A 22877-nucleotide genomic window follows, 5' to 3' on the forward strand; every position below is an offset into this window, starting at 1 on the left:
CATTTGCATGCCGAACATCCTAAGCCCCCGTTCACATCAACGCAATTTGACATGCCAAATCGCATGCCAAATCACAGCCTATTGGCAGCAAGGGCACTGTCCCAATCAGTGCGATGCCAATTTTGCAGCGCTGAACCCATTTACAAAAGTAGCTTGCTGCATTACTTTTATCGACTTCGGGGGCAATTGCAATAGACATCCGTGCATGAACCAGCACAGATACAGGTATCTTTCAAATCGCCCCGAACTCGCGCTGAAATGCGGGTTTGAAATTTGTTGCGAGTTCAGCTGAATTCGCATGATATCAAACTCGCCTTGAGTGTGAACGAGGGCGAATGCCGCGTACAAACGTTCGGAAATTCCGACAAGAAAACAAGAAAACCGTGGATTTTTTTTAGACGGTCACACAAAATTCCGACCATCAAGAACACGGTGACGTACAACACTACAACGAGCCGAGAAAAATGAAGTTTAATGATTCCGAGCATGCGTTTAATTGATTCCTAGCAGGGGTCAGGCAGCCCCATAGGATAGTCAGAGTAGAATGAAAACTCCTCCTCCTCAAAAGACTGCTACAGTGTATAATGCTGATGAGAAAGGGTATTTAGCAGTTTATATTTACTAAAATAATTGCATTTCCATGTTCTGTGTACTGTGGGAGACCAGATATAGTGAATGCAGGGTCCTGGGTTTAGTAACACCTTAACCAACCTTGCAGCAGAGAACTAGAAATGTGCAATTGTGTGTGCTCCTAGTTCTCAGACCCGCTGTAAATCACACAAATGTGGTTAAAGAGTCATAGAATCATTGTCAAGGTAATGGAAGCTTGGTTTTGGACATATAAGCTTAACAATTTGATAAGTATATTATAAAAGGGGAAGTTGATAAGCTCACAAACAGGGTAAGGCAACGCAAAACACGTGCAAAGAAATAAAGTACATTAGGAGACAGATTCACTATAAGATTGCAGCTTGATCTGCAAATACCTAGATCTGACTAAAAGTAGCTGCCCCTGTCAACTTCCTAAACTCCAGGCACACCTATGTTATGTTTTTTAAGTCTTTAATCAATCACTTCCCTTCTGGAGCAATGTTTTTATTTTTTATTGTTCCCCGGCCAGTTAATGTCCTTTCTGTTCTAGTATGCACCACATATCAGAACATTATAACAGACTTACCCATTAAAGGTATTGCTCCAGTGGGACGCTGTCACTGTTGACAGGGCTTCCATCTTCACCTGGTCTTTCTTTCAGGTTCGCAGGCTCCAGCTGTTTTAATGGCCGAGCCACGGTGACGTCACTCCCATGCATGCAGAGTCCTGGGTGTTGCACAGTGCTCTGGATTGATGGTACATTTTGTGTGCCCTCAATTTAGTGTGCCCTCAATTCACGGTAAGCGGCGCAGGGCAGGCCCCTCTCCCGCCGCCGATAAAAGTGATCTTGCGGCGAATCCACCACAAAGACTACTTTTATCTGAAAGAGAACCGCTGGCTCTTGAAGAGGATACCGGGGGTTATGGTAGCTAGCTGCTACCATAACAACGGTATTCCTCTTCAAAAGACAGTGGGGTAGATTCAGTAACATTTGCGCAGTTTTTACGTAGGCGCAGGGCACCGTTTTTGCCCTGCGCCCCCGCAAATTTTCTGCGCTACCCTCGATTCACGGAGCAGTAGCTCCGTAAATTGTGTGGGCGCTCCGGCAAAATGCCCGGCGTAAGCGCGCGCAATTTAAATGATCCCGTAGGGGGCGGGAATCATTTAAATTAGGCGCGTTCCCGCGCCGAGCGTAGTGCGCATGCTCCATCGGGAAACTTTCCTGACGTGCATTGCGGTAAATGACGTCGCAAGGACGTCATTTGCTTCAAAGTGAACGTGAATGGCGTCCAGCGCCATTCACGATTCACTTACGCAAACTTCAAATTTCGCGACACGGGAACGACGGGTATCCTTTAGCATTGGTTACACCCGCTTTTAGCATGTGCAGCCTTACGCGAAACTCGACGTACGCAACCGACGTAAACTGCGTACGCAGGGCTTGCGTAACGTTGTGAATCGGCGTTAGTATGCAATTTGCATACTATACGCTGACCACAACGGGAACGCCACCTAGCGGCCTGCGTAAGAATACAGCCTAAGATATGAGGGCATAAGAGCCTTATGCCACGCATATCTTAGGCTGCAGTCGGCGTAACGAGCTCTCTGAATCAGGAGAAGTCGTTACGCCGGCGCAAGTAAGCAATTGCGCTGCGTAACTATGGTTACGCAGACGCAATTGCTACCTGAATCTGGGCCAGGACGTTTATAGTCGTCCTGCGGTAAGGAAGCAGTTATAGTAAGAGGTACCTTATAGTAAATCATAGCCATCCATATAGAATGCACTCTAAAGCAGTTACAGCCTACTGGCTACAAGGAAGTTATTATAGCATCAACCACTATTGCTGTTACTGTTTACTAATGCTACTGCTTACTGCTGATATTGTTGGTTGCTAGGTTTTTTTAAATCTAGTGGTATAAAACTCTATTTTAAGCTGCTATAACACAGTGATTACAGTGTCCAGTGAGCTGTGATTGAACTAATTCTCCATTTTCTCATTTATGTAGATACTGCCATTTACTTCACTTCACTAAATTCACAACCTGTGACGATATATTAAGTTCGTCTGCCACTAATCAGTCTAGCGTTTGCCTTCTGAAACTGGAACATGGTTGTGTGCAGGATATTTATATTTGTGTTTTCAATAGTATTGCAATAACCATTTACTTAACCAGGTGTGTCAGAAGGGTGAGGTTGTTCACAGACAGGGGCGGACTGACCATTTGGGCACTCGGGCACTTGCCGAGGGGCCCATGCCACTAGGGGGCCCCATCAGGGTTGCCGGCCTCAGTAAAACCAGGGACAGGATGTAAAAATTGGTATTTTAAAAAAAATCCCAAGATTATAGCTGCCCCGCCTCTTCAGTACCTTTTCAGTGTTTGTATGTGTATTCTGTGTGTATGTATACTGTGTGTGTATATTGTGCGTCTGTGTGTGTATACTTTGTATCTATACTGTATGTGTGTGTGTGAATATTGTGTGTCTGTGTGTATATACTGTGTATGCATACTGTATGTGTGTGGCCCCATAATCTATTGCCTGGGAGCCCCATAACCTCCTATTGCCTGGGGGCCCCATAACCTCGTATTGCCCAGGGGCCCCATAATCTCCTATTATCCAGGGGCCCCATGAGTTGTCAGTCCGCCCCTGTTCACAGAGTCCAGGTAAAAGAACAGAGAACCGATTCTACCAATCGGCACTTACAGAGGTAGTGCTACACTTCCCTGATCCTCCACTCCCCTGGCAGACAGTGCTCCCCTATGCTTCAGCAGTGGAGAGAAGAGGACTGTCCCTCAGCACCCTCACATCCAGTGGAAATGGGGGTGGTCCTGGCACAAACTGTAGTTTTAAATATGCCAGAGAACCCGAGTCTGTGTTATTGTAATGGGTGTGGATCAGGGGAGAGCACAGACCATGCAAGATGGATGGTGATAGCCAGGGGTGAAGAAGAAACAGTCCATAACTCAGGGCAGGCCTCTTCAGGATAGCAGAAGCACATTCAAAAACATGTAGAAAGAGGTGCCTTCTAAGTATAAACTGTAGGAAATGTATGGTACAATAAATAAAAACACTCACATTGAGGTTAAAAACAATCAGCATGAAGAAAATCCTGCAGCGGTGCATCTTCTTACTTGCTGGTTCAACAGGCTGTGTCACTCAGGAACCAATAGAAAGCTGACTCTGTACACTCTGTGGCTCGCATCCAGTGCAGGGCTATGGTCCCTGCATTATTTTGTGATGATGTCAGAGGACCTTAAACTGCTGGAGTGCAGGGGAGAAAAGCATGTGGGGTCTGGTCAAGCAGCACTGATGACCCTTTGTTCCCCTTAGAAACAAATTAGCAGTTAAAGTGTTTGTTAGCCTATATATATATATATATATATATATATATAAATCACTAGCAGCCCCTCTATTATAGGCAGGCAAAGCACACTGTACCTGTCTTTTAGAAAGAAACGAGGCTTGTAAGAGCGATCTTCAGGTCGGTCACCTGACTCGTGGCCACTTTATAGCTCCGACATATGACATCTGCAAGAGGGGCTGAGATCTTCCTCTGACGTCACATGGCCGCTCAGCCCCTCCTGCAGTAACCCTGGAAACCAGCCGAGAGCCACATGACCGGCCTGGAGATTGTGCTAAATCTGTATTTACAAGCTTTGTTTTTATAAAAAATACTATTACAGTGTGCTATGCCTGACTATAATACAAGGCTGGCAGTGACCTTTTCACATTTTTTATTTGTACTACTAGCAGGGGGGGGGCAGACACAGAGACACAGAGCTGACAGGCAGGGAGGAGGGGGTGAGGGGGACAGAGGAGAGCTGAGAGCAGGGCTGCGGATGATGACCACGGTGGTCAGAGCTCAGCGGCCCTGATATGTTTGGTCAGCGCATATAGTGGGATACAGGAAGTGGCAGGTTCAGGGAGTTTTTTTTACAGTTCAAGGGGCAGATAACACAGCACAAGCACTGTGCTGTTTAATTCGATATTTTCCTAGCTTGTGACGGAAAATATTGATTATATGAAGACAGGAGGCGAGTATCTTATGCATTATCTTTCTTTAATAATGCCCATAGCAGAAATACAGTAAACATTTATTGTAACTTAAAAGAAAAAATTCAAAGAACTACCCTTCCCAGCAGTCCCTGGGCCAGCGTAGCCCCTCCCAGACCGTAATCTATATAAGGGACTGTCTGAGGTAACCTATTCCTCTTTCTTCATGCGAATTAGCGTAAACAGGAACCGAAAGTCCAATTAGACATCTCCGCGGCTGCTGGGAACCTTCCGACCGGAACACAACATCTGAATCTGGAGGAAACGAAAGGACAAGGCCAACACGGACCAACTTCATCCGGACCAACTTCATCCCAACGGGGACTATAGGAAAACCAAAACCATTCGGAGCCGACCGGTCAGTCGTCTTCAGGAAAATGGACCAACGGATTCAGTCAACGGCATCCCGACTCCGGATCTGGAACGTAGTAGGAGCCTCCATCTGCGGTGAACTAAACCCATGGATCGAAACGGAACAGCAATCCCGACGGGGTTAGTGAAAACGAACTCCCAGGGCGTACCAGCCTCCGACTTGCAGGGTGTGTGGTTCAACAGTCTAGAACGAGAGAGAGACAACCTCGTGACAGGGTTGGGTCGGGAGGGAAGATACTCGCCTCCTGTCTTCATATAATCAATATTTTCCGTCACAAGCTAGGAAAATCTCGAATTATACCTCAGACAGGAGGCTCATATCTTATGCAAGTTCAAAGCTATAACAATGCATATATAGATGATAACAAATGAAACAACTACAAAATTGATATAGATATGTGTTCCTCCGATCCAAGCAGAATTGGCGGAAAGCAATCGTGGGTACCAGTCCGCCGCTAGCCGTAAATCCTATAGGGAGCCGCCCGGGGTGATGACCTAGGAGCCACCGCTCCTCTGGAGGGGTGGGCGCCCACGGGGTTACGTAAGACCCTGCCATTTCCATGATTGATCGTACCCCTCTGGCTAGCGTAGCTGAGGAAACCGGAAACGGAGGTTTAGCGTAGGAATGAGGAGTACGAAGAGATGCGAAGATCGCAGTGGGACCGTGAAGGACTAAGAAATCCGTAGATAACGGAGTACGATGTGCGGGGAAGAACGGGTAGAAAAAACCGATGAAGTCCCACCGCTGTCCTACGCACGACGGAAAAACCCCGACTCTCCGAGGCGGGATCCGACGCCTGGAATGGCCAACGTCGTGACACCCGATATGCGTCTGACGGAATCAGACACGAGGGGGCAGTAGCTCAAACGACAATAACCTCCGACAGAGTGAGATTGTCCCCCCAGTCCTGGCGCGTGGTCAGGACCACTGATCACCTCCCAAGAGCGTTGATACCCTGGGTGTGATGGGCGTTGAAACTTAACGCTTACTAAGTCGGTACACCATGGGTGTTATCCCACCGGTAGTAAGTCTACAAGGGAGCGGTAGTCCGAGTTCGCAGCGCGGAAGGCGCAGGGGAGCTATAGGACCTCCCGGACTCAAACGAGTCCACCAGGTAGTTGGTCATCTCAGACGAACGCCTTCATGAGGTTAACTTGTCGTTGATCACCAACTAACCCAGAGTCCTCCGGATGATCGAAATGTATATCTAGTCCCAAGGCCTAGATCAAGGCAAGTGGAACCCCCGTTATAAAAGTAAAGGTCGCTGTCCGTGACCGACACCCCGAAAACCCAACCATGCGAAGAGAAGTAGGACGTGCGTCGTGAATAGAGGGTGCAGATCCCCGTACAGACTGGGGAGAGAAAGGATCCCATAAGGGAGCAAGGGCCAGGAACACTGACCGGTGCAGTTGTCAGTCGATGGAATTGGGCGGGTAACGAGAATTCCAATCTAACACCATAGCGGAAGTGCCTGGGGTACATTTCGCAGCTGGAACGATGTCGCGTTCCAGGCAGAAATGTCAGAGATCTTGCTAGATCCGTTAGGATTTTGGGTCAAGGACCCCCCAAGCGAAGGTCGTACTGGACCGCGGATACGGTGTCCATACGCAAGAACACACCGTAGGTGGACGTGTGTGGCATTAGAGTCCTGATGGCAAGACGGTCGTCAGGATTTCCACGTGTGAACGTGCAGCAGAGACTCCGCTGTGGGCCACGCCCCTCCTGTGGATGAGGGACCGCATCGAGTACCCCAACCGAGGTGGTTGGCAACCTATTCCAAGATGAATCCGTCGTGGAGTTGCAGGTGGACCTGCCGTGCCGTCTGTCGACCTGACGTAGCCACCACCGTAGTTCAATTATGGCTTCCGTGTCCAGAGTGATGACGTCTGCACAGTGAAGCCCCTGGCAAAGACGTAGGGACTGAGACTCTGAAGGTCTCGATAGTGAAAAGAAGCTGGACAAATGGCCTGGATTGACGCTGGAAACAGGCCGACCAGGCGAGCCAGTCCGCGTAAGGATACCCGTCGTTAGCCCAGCACGATACTGACCTCGTGCAGATGGCGGCCAAGTGGTCATGGGTAGCAGAAGGATCACTAGGTTGGTGTCCACCAAGAACCCTAAAACTCTACCTCCTGAGATGGGGAGAGGATAGATTCCCCGTGATCTATGGGGAACTGCCCGGAGGCGTGTTCGTTCGCCAGGCGAGGGGTACGAGCCATTAAGAGTAGGTCGTCCAAGTAGATAATCAACCTCACCCTTTGTGTCGCAGAATGTCGTCACTGTATACAGTAATTACGAGAGATTTCTCAAGTTACTACCGGGCGATAACCGCCCTCCTTTCCTGACCAGGAAGACGTTGTTGGGGAAACCCGGGGAGAGCGGGTCCGTCTCCACTATCGTTTGGGTGAACCAGAGGCCCTGCAATTCGTTGTCTATTAGGGCGGTGTTCAGGTCTGAAGACCGAGGAAAGAGGGACTAGGTCCATCTCCGGTCCTATAATCCTGATAGACCGGCACTGTACCGTGTTAGACTTTGAGGACGTTTGTGCTCATCCGGGATGGAATAGAGCCCTGCCGTCTTGGAATATCTTAATCAGCGTGATCCCGACTAGCCTGCCCTCGGTGGTCGGACTGGGGTCTGATTCGGCTAGGTGAGACAGCTGGGGAACAAGCCACGTTAAGATTCGAGCGGCGGTGTCCAGTCGGACCCGTAGTGTCCACGCATCCCAGGAGGCGACCGCCCGTTGGGCCCAGCCCCGATTTAGGACAGGTCAGTCGGCTGTTCAGCGGCGTGGCCTGCTCACTAAGGTGTGGGATGATGGTGATAGGTCCCAAAGATCCAAGGCCCTGGTCTGTATGATCCGAAGGACCTCCCTATTCCCAGCTTGGGGGATTTCCCGTGTATGGTGGGATACCCCCAGGGTATGGGGTTCACCTCGGGAGTGTGCACAGCCATAAATGGTAAAGGAAGGGGGTTACGCCCTGAAAATGATTCGGTAAGTTTTTCGACCGATCTCCGGGTCCATTATGTGATATATTGGATCACCTCGGGCGGAGGTGCCCAGTCATCGGAGTGTGGATGGCATATCGCCCCCGGATCTATAATGGCTCTCTACGAGAATCCATAGAGTGTCACCCTGGGAACAGGGTTGGCGTCGTCATAGAGCGCCATGTGCCCACTGCCCTAACACTCATCATCATTCTCATCATCTACAACCTCAGACTCAAGGTGTTAACCGCCTCAGACTCCGCGGACAACTCTGGAAGAGTCCACGAATGGGTCTGGCTTAGTCCGTCTAACGGATCGCTGCCTCTGCATGTGCATCTCCCCGAGGCTCGGGGGTCGGTCGGAGTCTGGGAGGGCAGTGGGTCGGCAGTCCGGGTAGGGTACTGCCTGGGACATATTATTTACTTCCCCTGTCGGGGAGTCAAGGGCCACAGAAACGTGGCAGCGTTTTGGAACGCCCAGCCCTTCTCAGGGGCGGTAGACCGTTGCCGGATGGTCCGGGCATATGGTGTGCAGGCGGGGGTAACCGACGCCATGGTCGTAAAGATTGGTCTACCGATCAGTTTTGGCAACTGTGTAACACTGTTGAGATTTGGCCTCCTAGGACTGTGTCCACCCTATCCGGGGTACCGGCATGAACAATGCCATGATATTCATTGAATTGTAGAATCTTTGTACAATTCAATACAATTTTTTATACATATTTGTATAATTTATTTATATAATGAATATATAATTTGTATAATCCATCTATAATTTATTATTTGTAAAATTGAATAATGGATTTAGTTATATATTATAAGTAATAATATATATTAATAATAATATCATTAATAATAAATGTATTTATTCATTCAATCCTTAGATAGTTATTTAATACATTATTTATTAGGAGTATGTTGTAGGGAATAAATTCCCCGGAGATAAACATGCTATAATTTCTTTATTTAATTTATTGATTTATTGATCTATCTACATATTGATTATTTATTTATTAGGATAAATAAGGTATATGTTCTAGGGAATAAATTCCCCAGAAATATAATTTGAGTATATATTGAATTATTTATTGTAGATTCGGTTATTTAAATTATTTAATTTAATTTATTTATTTATTTATTTATTAGATATTGATTCATTGGAATGAAATATATATATTTACATATATATATCTGAAAAGATGTACTGCCATCTAGTGGTTGAAAGCATGGTGAAACAGCAGCAGGTTCCTGGCTACGACACCGCTGGGAAGGACATCCTGCGGTGTGAGGGGAGCCTGACGAGATTCTAACTCCAGAGGCGAAGTCTCGCGAGTTCTTATTGGCCCGAGGTTGTGAGGGACGGAACGGTCGATGAGAACCGTTCTCCCCCGTCTCGCTCTCGATACCGAGAGAGGCCCCGAAAGAGAGGAGAGGAGCGGCCGCGGCGGAGACCCCGCCCCCCACCTGAGCGCGCCAAGGGGAGCGTGGGGAGGGAGGGGGGGGGACAGTTGCCCAGGCATGGCGCCCGCCGAGGGAGCGAATGAAAAACAGCGCGGATCCCGCACGGACGCCGCAGTGCTCCGGCGTCAAAGAAAGGGAAAAAAAACCCGAGCAAAGAATCAAAGAATTGTAAACAAACAAACGTGGCCTCTCAAACATATCTGCCTGACAGCGCTCCGGTGTCAGGCAGACAGAAATAAAGCGCAGAAACGGGGGATAGCAGGGAGAACCCCCAGTATTCCACATCTTCCAAAACTACAGAACAATCAATTCCGACAAAATACCTGACACCGGGGCATTCGGTATCAGGGAGGAATTCCAGGGAAACTCCCCATGTTCCACAATACCTCAAACATATCAGTCAAGACTGAACAAAATCACCCGACACCGGGGCACTCGGTATCAGAGACCATATATACAATCAAGCAATAAAGGTACATGAAACACCTATCTTGTAAATAATAAAGATACAAGAAGTACCTATCCTGTAAATAATAAAGGTACATGAAATACCTATCTTGTAAATAATAAAGGTACATGAAATACTTATCTTGTGTGCTCTGCCATGAGCAGAAAGAAAGAGGAATAGGTTACCTCAGACAGTCCCTTATATAGATTACGGTCTGGGAGGGGCTACGCTGGCCCAGGGACTGCTGGGAAGGGTAGTTCTTTGAATTTTTTCTTTTAAGTTACAATAAATGTTTACTGTATTTCTGCTATGGGCATTATTAAAGAAAGATAATGCATAAGATATGAGCCTCCTGTCTGAGGTATAATCTGCTTTAAGGAGCCAGTGTGCTGTAACGCAGCTTTTACTGTCTAGCAGTTATTACATGTTATGTTATTATGTTATTTGGTATGATCCTTACCCCCCTGCTGTTCTGGCTAGTTTGGTTGCTCCCACCCACCATTTCCTGCTCTAAACCCATTTTGGCTTAGTTGCTTGAAAAGTCTGCAGAGTGTGGGAGCTGTGTATCTTCATTGGAAATTTACCTATGGAAAAGCCTCTATGTTCATATCCTTGTTACCTTGAAGCATAAAGAAGCATTGAAAAACACCTCTGGAGTCTTTATTCATTGAGTAAGCTGTCTGTTAAAGTCATCATTCAACCTGCTGCATACATCCTTACAGACTGGGTCTACAAGAAGCTTGTCACAGGTACAACCGATGCTGATACAGAACAGTAAATTTCCAGAAGAATCCATCACACAGCTATCTCTGCAGCTTCAGAAACGTGAGTAACCACATGTGTGTGTGTGTGAAGAACAAACATCCTAACACAGGATACCATCTGCAGGCTGTGCACTGAGAGTTAGGCCTGTGTGCCACTGCTGCAGCCGCCGGAAGCATTACTCTGTGTATGAAGCCAGCCTTCTACTGAATTCTCCATAACTGTTCACTGCCAGGGACTTTTGCCTTTATTGGAGAGCAATACGTACCTTTTGAACTGCTCAAAGACTGTATCATAGCTTCATCAAGTCCCTAGGATTTATCATTGTCAAGCTGTTTTTGGTTGTGAATCCAATACCTGAATCTACTGAAATAACTGTGTATTCCTGCCTGTATAAAGTGATAGTGAGCTGAGCCATCCAGTCTGAAACAGTTGCTGCACTAGATGTCACAAATATCCAGCTCCTCAGTTCAATCTGTCTAATATCAGAAGTCACTACAGAGCTCAGCTCTGGCAGATTTGCAAAAAGACACCAAAACTACAGCACTTGTCATTATGTCTGATAGAGATCCCACAGAGTCACCTGCATTTAACCAAGATAAAGCAGACTCCTTACTTCATTCTGCTCGTCCTGCTAGAGGCCCTCACCCATCCTTGAAGGCAAGAGAGGTTTACGAAGAAAGTAAGGAAGAAACATCTAGTAACCTGACTGCATTATGGCATACGACTTTAAGTTGTATAAAAACCGCTAATGAAACTAGCAACAATCCTGAGCAATTGAACACTGCTCTCTCAAGGGTTAAGAAGGCATTTGAGAATTATAAAAGACTTTCTGAAAAGTTCTATTCCCTATTGTCACATTACAGCATGGAGGAAGCCGCAGTGGAATTAAAGGACTTTACTTCTACTGACCAGCAGAGGCATAGCACATATCTTGAAGCAAAGGCACAGATAGAAGGTAGATTAGCACAGCTACATGAAACTACATCCTGTAAATCTGCTTCTTCCAGACACTCAGGAAAATCTTCTAGATCTGCCCGCTCCTATCATAAATCCTCTTCTAAGTCACTGCGGTCCTGCTCTGTAAGGTCAACACTGAGCGACCAAATACTCAAAGCTCGCCAGAAGGTCGCAGCAGCCCAGGTTCAAGCCGCCTGCTCTGAAAGAGAAGCAGCCATCAAAGCAGAAGCTAAACGCATTCAAGCAGAAACAGAGGCTCAGCTAGAGGCTCAGCTAGAAATCCTTCAGAAGAGTAAAGAAAAGGAAGTAGCATTGGCGGAATTATCCGTCTTGGAACAAGCCCTATTGGAAGAAGAAGGAGCAGCTTGTCCCAGCTTGGCTGCTTGTCAAGACCCCATTGAAAGGACCCTACAGTTCGTCTTAAGCCAGAACCACGACATCACAGTCCCACCTACAGTTGGAGATTTTTCTCATAATCATCCAGCATGTGGCCCAGAAGGCAACGTGTCACAAAATCAAGCTGGTCAACTAGACACACCTGCTAACAGAGACACTCCGCAACTACCGCATGTCACAAAATCAAGTGAGTCAACCTACGCAGCTCACGTGCCACCGCAACCCTATGCGAATAGAGATTACAAGGGTACAGCAAAAGACTACAGGATGAACTCTATGACCCCTGTGATACAGTTCTCTTTAACTTCAAATGCTCAGAGACCTTCAGACATCAGACCCTTACCTAGATTGAACCCATCTGCAACACCTTTCGCTCCACCAACCAGCCAACTTCAGATACCAACCATGGCTCAAGTCGGCGCACCATCAGTATCCCCGGTGGCTATAAAAACTGAAAGCATCAACGCTACGGAGCTCAGCAAGAGTATGGCTTTACAAGAATTGATCACAACTGGACTGTATAAATTTGATGACCGCCCAGAGAACTACAGGAGTTGGAGATCTACATTTAAGGCGGTAATCAAGAGCTTGCCCGTTGAACCTCAAGCAGAACTCGATTTACTAATCAGGTATTCGGGGCGACAATCTTCAGAACAAGTAAAGAGGCTTAAATCTGTTTACATCTATAACTTTAACGCAGGCCTTGATGCTGCCTGGGAACGTCTAGATCAAGACTATGGGAGTCCCGAAGTCATTGAATCTGCCTTATTCCAGAGACTAAACGACTTTCCTAAGATCTCTGTTAAGGACAATCATAAGCTTAGAGAGTTAGGTGACCTCCTTCATGAACTTGAAATTGCTAAGCTAGATCCTAGTTTACCAGGTCTTAGCTATTTAGACACTGCTCAGGGCGTGAATCCTATTGTAGCAAGGTTGCCTAGTTATCTTCAGGGAAAGTGGACTAGTGTAGGATCAAAATATAAGTATGAACATCATGTTTCCTTCCCTCCCTTTTCTTATTTTGCAGAGTTCGTGCGGAAGGTTGCAAAATCCAAGAATGACCCAAGCTTCTTCTATCCAGATACAACCACCACTCCTTTAACCACTTCAAGGGGTATTGCCACCAACAGTAAGTTCAAGGATTTAAAGTATCCTATTGCCGTGAGGAAGACAGAGGTAGCATCCAACGTCTTGGCTACAGGCATTAAGGCAAGCAATCTCAATCAACAGTGTCCTATCCATAATGCGCCACATTCTCTCTCCAAATGCCGTGCATTTAAGGACAAGCCTATTGAAGAACGCAAGTCATTTTTCATAGAGCATTATATCTGTTTCAAGTGTTGTGCATCCTCCGATCATGTAGCAAGAGACTGTAAGATCACCATCAGATGTTCTCTGTGCAACAGTGCCAAACATGTGGACGCTCTTCATTCAGACCTGTTCAAAAGGAAACCTTCACCCGGCAGCAACCCCAAGCCTACATCAGATGATGGCGGGGAGAGAAGTGAGCAACATGCCAACCCCGTAACCACAAGGTGTACAGAGGTATGTGGAGAAGGGCTTCATAGCAAGTCTTGTAGCAAGATATGTCTTGTAAGGGTTTTTCCTGAAGGATGCCCACAAAATTCCATAAAAATGTATGCCATACTCGACGATCAGAGCAATCGCTCATTGGCCAGTCCAGAATTCTTTGACCTATTCAACATTCATGGAGAGGCCTGGTCCTATACCTTGCAGACATGTGCAGGAAAGATCAATACTTCTGGAAGAAGAGCCCATGGCTTCATAGTGGCATCAGAATATGAGGACATAGAGTTTCCTCTTCCAACGCTAATCGAATGTGATCAGCTACCGAACAACAGAGAAGAAATCCCCACACCAGAGGCTGCACGTCATCACCCCCATTTAAGCCACATTGCTGACTACATTCCACCACTTAACAAGGATGTTAAGATCTTGATTCTACTAGGGAGAGACGTTCCTAGAGTCCATAAAATAAGAGAGTTATGTAACGGTCCAGACGATGCTCCTCAGGCCCAGAAACTTGATCTTGGATGGGTGATAATAGGAGAAGTCTGTTTAGACCAATCTCACAAGCTCTTGGATGTAGCTTCTTACAAAACCAATGTTGCCTATCGGTCGATGAAATGTCCATTGCATTATTATGTGAAGGAAAGACTTGATTTTAAAAATGAAGTTCCATATCAAGCACTCCAAGGTATAAACTGCAAGCTCACTTCTCAGAAGGACCTTGGCGATTCAGTGTACCAAACTACTTGCGATGACAACAAGATTGCCCCTTCAGTAGAAGATAAGGAGTTCATCAAGATTATGGATGAAGAGTTCTTCAAGGACAATTCCAACAGTTGGGTAGCTCCATTACCCTTCCGAGTACCAAGGCTTACCCTCCCTAACAATCGAGGACAAGCTTTAACCAGATTTGCTGCACTTAAGAAGACTCTCTGTAACAAACCTGAGATGCAAGAGCACTTTCTAGCATTTATGCAGAAGATTTTAGATAATCTTCACGCTGAACCAGCACCAGACCTGTTGCCTAAATGGGAGAAATGGAGAAACTCCATGAAAGTACTGAAAGAACTTAATATCCCGCGCTGCTATTCACCCACTTCAACTTCAAGAAGTCTGAGGAAAGAGATTCACGTCTTTTGCGATGCATCTACCGAGGCTTTAGCGGCTGTGGCTTATCTCAAGATCATAGATCCCTCCGGGAGATCCAATGTCGGTTTTCTACTAGGAAGAGCCAAGTTAGCTCCAAAACCTGCTCACACTATTCCAAGATTAGAATTGTGTGGCGCAACCCTAGCTGTCGAAGTCGCAGAATTCCTGCAAAATGAAATGGACTCTGAAATTGATCAGGTTAAGTACTACACTGACAGCAAGGTCGTACTTGGCTACATATGCAACAGCGTAAGGAGGTTCTATGTGTACGTGGCTAGCAGGGTAGAACGAATAAGAAAAGTCAGTAGACCTGAACAATGGAACTATGTCCCGACTGGTTTGAATCCCGCAGACATTGCAACGAGGTCAGTGTCAGCAGTTGTCCTCACGCAAACCATTTGGTTTTCAGGACCCAAGTTTTTATCGGACCAGTCTTCTACAAACTCAAAAGAAGATATCGATTTCCACCTGGTGGATCCAGATACTGATCCAGAAATCCGCTCTGAAGTGATAACGTTGAGTTCCAACATCTGCTCAAGAAGAAACTTGGAAGCGAGACGCTTTAAACGTTTCTCTTCTTGGAAAAGATTGGTCAAGACTATAGTAAGATTGAGACATATTGCCCAGACTTTCCACAAGCCCAATCAGACATCGTCTTGTCATGGATGGCACACTTGCAAGGAGTCACCCAATGCATTAGAGTACGAGAACGCAGAATTGTTCGTCATACGTCTTGTGCAAGAAGAAGTCTTTGCAGAAGAGATTAAATGCTTGAGAGGCAATAGACCAGTCTCAAAGAGTAGCCCACTACTCAAACTGAACCCAATAATCAACTCAAGACCATTGACTGCCGTATCTACAGACCCAGAATTTCTGACTATCTTAACTCCAGCTACATTATTGAGCCAGAAGATTGGACAGATTCCAGTGCCAAAGGGTATCTTCGATGAAAAGGACATATATAAACGTCAGTGGAGATACGCTCAATACCTTGCAGATTGTTTCTGTGACAGATGGAGGAAGGAATACCTCACACTTCTTCAAGGACGTAAAAAGTGGCAAACCCAGAAGCCTAACTTAAAGGAAGGGGACCTGGTCCTGCTAAAAGACCAGCAAGCTCACCGGATTCAGTGGCCGGTTGGACTTATTACAAAGGCCATCACCAGTGATGATGGAAGAGTCCGAAGTGTGGAAGTCAGGATCGTTAAGGATGGGGCTTCAAAAACCTTCCTGAGACCAGTCACAGAGACAGTCCTAATAATGCCTGCTTCCAAAAATTGTGATTCAGTGTTATGTGAAGGAGCCACTTAAGACCTTTAATATAGCTAGCTTATAGACTTGAGAAGGCTAGATAGCATGTTACTGTATGCAATGTTAATAATATGTAAAGAAAACAGAGTATAGTGGTATCTAACGATACCAGGCGGGGAGTGTGCTGTAACGCAGCTTTTACTGTCTAGCAGTTATTACATGTTATGTTATTATGTTATTTGGTATGATCCTTACCCCCCTGCTGTTCTGGCTAGTTTGGTTGCTCCCACCCACCATTTCCTGCTCTAAACCCATTTTGGCTTAGTTGCTTGAAAAGTCTGCAGAGTGTGGGAGCTGTGTATCTTCATTGGAAATTTACCTATGGAAAAGCCTCTATGTTCATATCCTTGTTACCTTGAAGCATAAAGAAGCATTGAAAAACACCTCTGGAGTCTTTATTCATTGAGTAAGCTGTCTGTTAAAGTCATCATTCAACCTGCTGCATACATCCTTACAGACTGGGTCTACAAGAAGCTTGTCACAGGTACAACCGATGCTGATACAGAACAGCCAGCATCTGTATTTTGGGGGGGGGGGGTTACTAACACAGCCCCACTGAATAGGAGAATTTTAGTTGTCCCTTCAGCTTTAATTGTGAACAAGGAACCTAGAATTATTGCTCTCACTCTGGTGCACCAATATGTTGTTCAGTTGTTGTTTACATAAATGTGCATTTGAGTTGATGCAATGCTTTAAATTTTTTTCTATTTTTTATTTTATTCGATTCTAAACGTTTACACCTTTTTTAGACTTAACTTCTAGCTAACACACCTCCTATGTGAAAGCAATTGGCAAGTTCCAGGTAATTTTTAGTCTATTAAATCCTGAATGTCTCCCCTGCCCAAGACAACAGTTGACCAAGCACAGCATTGTTGTTTAACTGCTGTTTTCCCAGCTTTCTATTGCAGCCTTGAGCTTGTTTAACCTTTTTGGATTAGGAATGGGCGTGTTCAGGATTCCACCTGCCGGATCCGCAGCTGCACAGATCGGGAAATGTCTCACTGCCTGTGATTAGCAGTGTGCAGTGTCGGCTTCCTGGCGGGATCGGGCAGGTGGGATCCCAATCTTGCCCGAGCCCATCTCAAATTTGGTTATACTAGTACAAAGAGGGAACCTGTTAACACATAAACAAACCAGCTGTGCTGTGCTTTATGAATGGCACAGTCCAGTGAGAATGTAGATGACAACTCTGGAGTTGTAGCGGGGAACTGGAAGTACAACTCCCTCATTATAGAATCACTCAGCAAATCTTCAAGAATTCCTGAAGTAGTAACATAAATAATAATATTTATTTTTTGATAAAAGATTTACAAAACATAAATACAGTATCTCACAAAAGTGAGTACACACCTCATATTTTTGTAAATATTTTATTATATCTTTTCATGTGACAACACTGAAAAAATGTCACTTTGCTACAATGTAAAGTAGTGATTGTACAGCTTGTATAACAGTGTACATTTTCTGTCCCCTCAAAATAACTCAACACACAGCCATTAATGTCTAAACGGCTGGCAACAAAATTTCAGGCGGCAGCACCAGCCCCCCCAACAAGGACATTTATGCACTGTATATGTGATTAGTTTTTTCAGCTACAGAACGCTGAAAAAGAGCAAACATGATCAAACGTTGTATTAATCTACAGTAAATTCTGCTCTACCAGAATGAAGTTGCTTAAATGTTGACATCATTTATAGGAACACATTTTTTTTTACTCTGTAAGTGTGTCTAGGTTAGTTAACAAACGTATTGACTTGGAAGAGTGTGGGACAGTGCTTTCCCATTATCACTAATCTGGATTATATAACATTTAGTTGTTTTTTTACATGTCCCTGTATGAAGATATTAACGGAAAAGAAATCTGAGACAGGACGATTCGATTAGAAATAAATGGAAAAAAAAATAGTTTTATAAAAAATTTTAAGAAATTGCTTAACATTCAAAATTGTAGCCAATTCAAAGGATGAATTTGCAAAATCGTGAACTGTTACTTCAAACGTAGGAGAGTTATCTAACTACACTGCCCACAGTTGAAAAACTGTGTGACTGCCATGAAGTAAGTGGCAGAAAATCAACATGTTCACATGTTGCAGCAAGTACCTATGAAGTCTCATCAGAAACCGGTGTGACCTGTTGAGAGGCTGCCCTGTGTCATTGAAAGCATCTATATGCCAAGGCTTGAGGTTTGGGTTCAGTGCAAACTGTACCAAGGAATAATAATAATACTCTGGGGGCTCAACCTAATGCTTGAAGTGGATCTTCACCCTCTAGGCAATCTTCCATATTCTCCTTTGCTCCTCTCCTTTAGCACTGTTTTTTCCCCTTAAAAATCAAAACAATACAAAAAAAGGGTTTGGGCCACCCCCCTGTGCACCTCATTCGCCTAGAGCAGGGGTCTCCAAACTTTCTAAACAAATGGCCAGTTTACTGTCCTTCAGACTTTAGGACCTAATGCCCGTACACACGTTCGGAAATTCAGACAGCAAAAGTGAGCTTTTGAATGGAAATTCCGACCGTGTGTATGCACCATTGGACTTTTGCTGTGGGAATTTCAAACAAAATATTGAGAGCGGGTTCTCAAATTTTCAGATGGAAAAAATTCCTATTGGAAAATCCGATACGCAAAATTACGACGCATGCTCGGAAACAATTCAACGCATTCTTGGAAGCATTGAACTTAATTTTCTCCATTCGTTGTAGTGTTGTACGTCACCGCGTTCTTGACGGTCGAAAGTTCAGAGAACTTTTGTGTGACCGTCTGTATGCAAGCCAAGCTTGAGTGGAATTCCATCGGAAAAACCTTGGATGCTTTTTCCGACAGAAAATCTGATCGTGTGTACGCGGCATTAGCCTACCTGAGTTGCTGGAGCGAGGCTATTTCTCCAGCTCAATCTGAGACATGATGGATGAAAGATCTCCAAAAATGGACTGAAAAGCCTGCCTTAAGGGACCACGTGTTCATCACCAAAGCTGTACACATGTCCACAAACGAGCCACATAGTGCCCATAAGGCATGTAAAGCATCCTGACATGGAGCTCTTTGCTGACTTCTTGGATTTTGTGCAGGTTTACCAATTTTTCCTGGACTCCCAGCCAGAAATGCAAAATGTAACCTCTCTGGAGTGAGTGTGGAAACTGAGGCCTCGTACACATGACCGAGAATCTCGTCGTAAAAGAAACATCGTTTTCCTCATCGAGTTTCTTGTCAGGCTTGTCGAGAATCTTGTCAAGCTTTTTTTGCGTACACACTGTCAAGACAAAATCTTGTCGTTCTCAAACGCGGTGACGTACAACACGTACGACGGCACTATAAAGGGGAAGTTCGATTCCACTGGCGCCACCCTTGGGGCTGCTTTTGCTAATCTCATGTTACTGCATGTTAGTAAAAGTTTGGTGAGAGACGATTCGCGCTTTTCAGTCTGTTACAGCGTGACAAATGTGCTATCTCCATTACGAACGCTACTTTTACTGAAGGTGCGCTCCCGTCTCATACTTTATTCTGAGCATGCACGGGTTTCTAAGCATACACACAAACGTGTTTCTCGTCGTAAACCAGCCCGACGAGAAAACACGACAAGGAAATTGATACTCCCGACGAGAAAAAAGAGAACATGTTCTCTTTTTTTCTCGTCGAGATCCACAACAGTTTTCTCGATGAAAAACATATACACAATGGTTTTTCTCTGCAAAAAAGCTCTGCCGGCATTTTTCTTGATGGATTTTGCCGAGGAAAACGGTCGTGTGTACGAGGCCTGACTCTTGAGCTTCGGTCTCCTCTAACTCAACAGACATTCATCTTGGAGGCAGGAAGCCAAGCTGACCACACTATTACATTTAGGCTTGACCTTCCAAGATCAAGAACAATGCAGTGATTGAGTACATCCTTAAAAGGCCACAACATCTTCTAATGGTAAGGTCCTGTATCTGACCAGTCCCACAAGGGACATAAACTAACCAAAGGGATAATCCCAAATCCTGGACATCTTTCTTTTTAAATGGGCATACCTTTGACATCCCGCTGTGACAACTTACTCCCAGGGGCAGACTGACAGCTCTTGGGGCCCCCGGGCAAAAGGAGATCATGGGGCCCCCTGTGTCTCTGCCCTGGTGTCCCCACCCACGTTCAAGCTGCATCCACACAAAGTCCTACCTACATATTGCACTGCCCATATTGCATGCATTCAAAGAATTTCTCGACACTATGTTCCAAATAAATGTTTATTATAGGAATTAAAGAAAAATAAAATGTACATTAAAGTGCAACAATAGTAAATTTTCAAAATTAAGGTTTTCGTAAATTAGCACAATATTCCCGCATCGCTTTCCAATCGGCTCTTCATTGGTTAGATTGATAGCAGCGCAGCCATTGGCTCCCACTGCTGTCAATCAAATTAATGTTGTGGCAGGCCGGGGGCGGGGCTCAGTCATACACTTATCGGCTATGGCTGCCGAGTGTATCACACAGGAGTGCGCCCGCAAGGTAACCCACTCGGGAGAGCGCTTCCCAGAGGGGGTTAGCTCTTGCGGGGAGGAACCGCGAGAGCTGCCGTGGGACCCCAGAAGAGGACGATCGGGGCCACTCTGCACAGTGGAGGTAAGTATAACATGTTTGTTATTAAAAAAAAACTGAACCCATACAACCCCTTTAACTATGAATTATGGCCCTAGAATTGCTCTCACTCTGACGTTCTGGTGGATACTATACATGTATTAATTATTGTTTACATACATATGCTCATCTTACATAACTCATTTTTATATAGAGTGTGTGAAGGGATTATGGGTGTGCTTTACATTTTTTTTAAATAATTTTATTTACTTTATATAATTTTCACTGACCACCAATGTAAGGATCATTCTTCCCACTGACCACCAATGTAAGGATCATTCTTCGCACTAACCACCAATGTAAGGAACATTCTTCTCACTGACCACCAATGTAAGGAACATTCTTCGCACTGACCACCAATGTAAGGAACATTCTTCTCACTGATCACCAATGTAAGGAATATATATAGGGAATAACACTCACTTAGGCCCGATTCACACCTATGCATTTTTAGTGCTTTTTGCAGATTTGCACTACAGAACGTGTTCCATAGGAAACCATGTTAAATGGACTGTTGTGCAAATCTGCAAAATGCAAAAAGCACAAAAAATGCATAGGTGTGAATCAGGCCTTAGTCCAGGTTCACACTGACAGCAGGAATGAAATTGTGCGAGACAGTTCAGCTAAACTCGCATGATTTCATCCCCGCATGTCAGTGTGAATTTGGTGGGTGATTTCAGAGACATCTGTGTGGGTTGCTGCACAGATGTCTATGGAAATTGCACCAAAAAGTTGCCAAAAGTTGTACAGAAACTACTTTTGTGAATCGGTGCGGCGCCACAAATAAGGCATCGCACCGATTCGGGTTGTGCCATTGCCATGCGATTTGACATGTCAAATTGCATGGTAAATTGCTTCAATGTGAACCAGGTCTAAATGCTATTCCCTATATAACACTGATATCTATACACTGAGTGGCATTCAGTGTACCATATATCAGTGTGCAGGGGCGGACTGACCATTTGGTCAGTCGGGCACTGCCCGAGGGCCCCGTGCTGGGAGGGCCCGGGCCAGCTCAGTCTGCCCCTGGAGGTGCCCGCAGCAGCGGCAGCCTATCATACACAATAAAAAAAACAGAGTCTGTACCCCCGAGAAAGCAGTGCCTTGAACCATTAAATCCCGCTAGCTAGGTTGATGTGGATGTTGTATGAGAGGCTCGGGAGGTATGAGCTGGCCGGGATGGATGGCTCATCATGTGCACTAGTGAATAGCACCTGACCTGACCTGCTAAATAAGCACAGACACAGCACAGGGCAAGAAGGTAAAGTAACAATCAGCATGGCTCTTATAACACAGATGAGACACAGTAACTGCAGTCACAGTGCTTTCATTATGACACTGACCTGCTTCTGCACACAAGGCAGGTCAGTGTGCATGCTGTTCCTATGTCTGTGCAATTCACTCTGCCTCCGAGTCCAGCAGCTCCTTCACAGACAGTCCTCCGCGACAGTGACTTTTGGCCCGGCCCCCTCACTTGAATTCCACAGGGGGAGAGGTGGCCGGAGCGCCTGTCACTGTACATCCCCGCACGGCTCACGGCTTTGATGAGCCAGCCATCCCGGCCAGCTCATACCTCCAGCTGCGGGCACCTCCAGGGGCGGACTGAGCCGGCCTGGGCCCTCCCACCACGGGGCCCTCGGGCAGTGCCCGACTGATCGAATGGTCAGTCCGCCCCTGCTTACTCCAATCTTATAGAACAAGCACTTGATTCAGCCACCATGAGGGAATTGTCAAGCTGTCCTTTGGAGGCACTTGAAATACTTCCTCAGCTTCACTTCTATTTAAAGGCATTTCACCAACCTTACCAAAGGAGGAATAAACAAATCTGGACAAAAGTCGTCCTTGTCTTCTTGTTCAGATGAGACTGAAGAGGATTGGCTTGAGAAGGTTTTAAGACCAGTTTTAATGGCCCTGAAAGGAAGAATGGACATTGCCAGAATAGATGGCCCTTGCAGAAGATGAATTCAGCAATTCCTTTAGAGTGTCTTGAAATGCTTAATTAATTGTGACAACTTGGTCACCATCATCTTAGTCACTGTCTGCATCAACAAAGTAGGAATCACAGGTTCATTCACATCTTCTTAGGAAAAATCTGACAAGGGTTAGAATATACAGTATTGACCACACGGTCAATGAATTTGACAACCTTGCAGGTGTGGACATCTTTATCCCTGGCTACTAGAGGCTGGGTTCACACTATTGCGAATTGGATGCAGGCTCTCTATGAAGCCGGTTCACATATTCTG

At 45.6% G+C, this 22877-nt stretch overlaps 1 protein-coding gene across 1 annotated transcript; it reads left to right on the forward strand.

The window, feature by feature from the left end:
* The first annotated feature begins 10946 nt into the window (after positions 1 to 10946).
* Positions 10947 to 16228, forward strand: LOC120926510. Its single transcript, XM_040336488.1, has 2 exons — positions 10947 to 11858; positions 11904 to 16228. Exons 1-2 carry the CDS (start codon positions 11232 to 11234, stop codon positions 16020 to 16022), a joined length of 4746 nt encoding a protein of 1581 aa, XP_040192422.1. The 5' UTR covers positions 10947 to 11231; the 3' UTR covers positions 16023 to 16228.
* The last annotated feature ends 6649 nt before the right edge of the window (positions 16229 to 22877 follow it).

The sequence above is a fragment of the Rana temporaria genome, chromosome 2, assembly GCF_905171775.1.
Source record: "Rana temporaria chromosome 2, aRanTem1.1, whole genome shotgun sequence".
NCBI lineage: Eukaryota > Metazoa > Chordata > Amphibia > Anura > Ranidae > Rana > Rana temporaria.

Bases quoted from the DNA above. Each gene is read 5' to 3' on its own strand.
- LOC120926510 (XM_040336488.1), top strand. From the start codon at position 11,232: ATGTCTGATAGAGATCCCACAGAGTCACCTGCATTTAACCAAGATAAA. The intron at 11,859-11,903 runs GCAGAAGCTAAA...GCTCAGCTAGAG, and splicing joins AAAGAGAAGCAGCCATCAAA to GCTCAGCTAGAAATCCTTCA.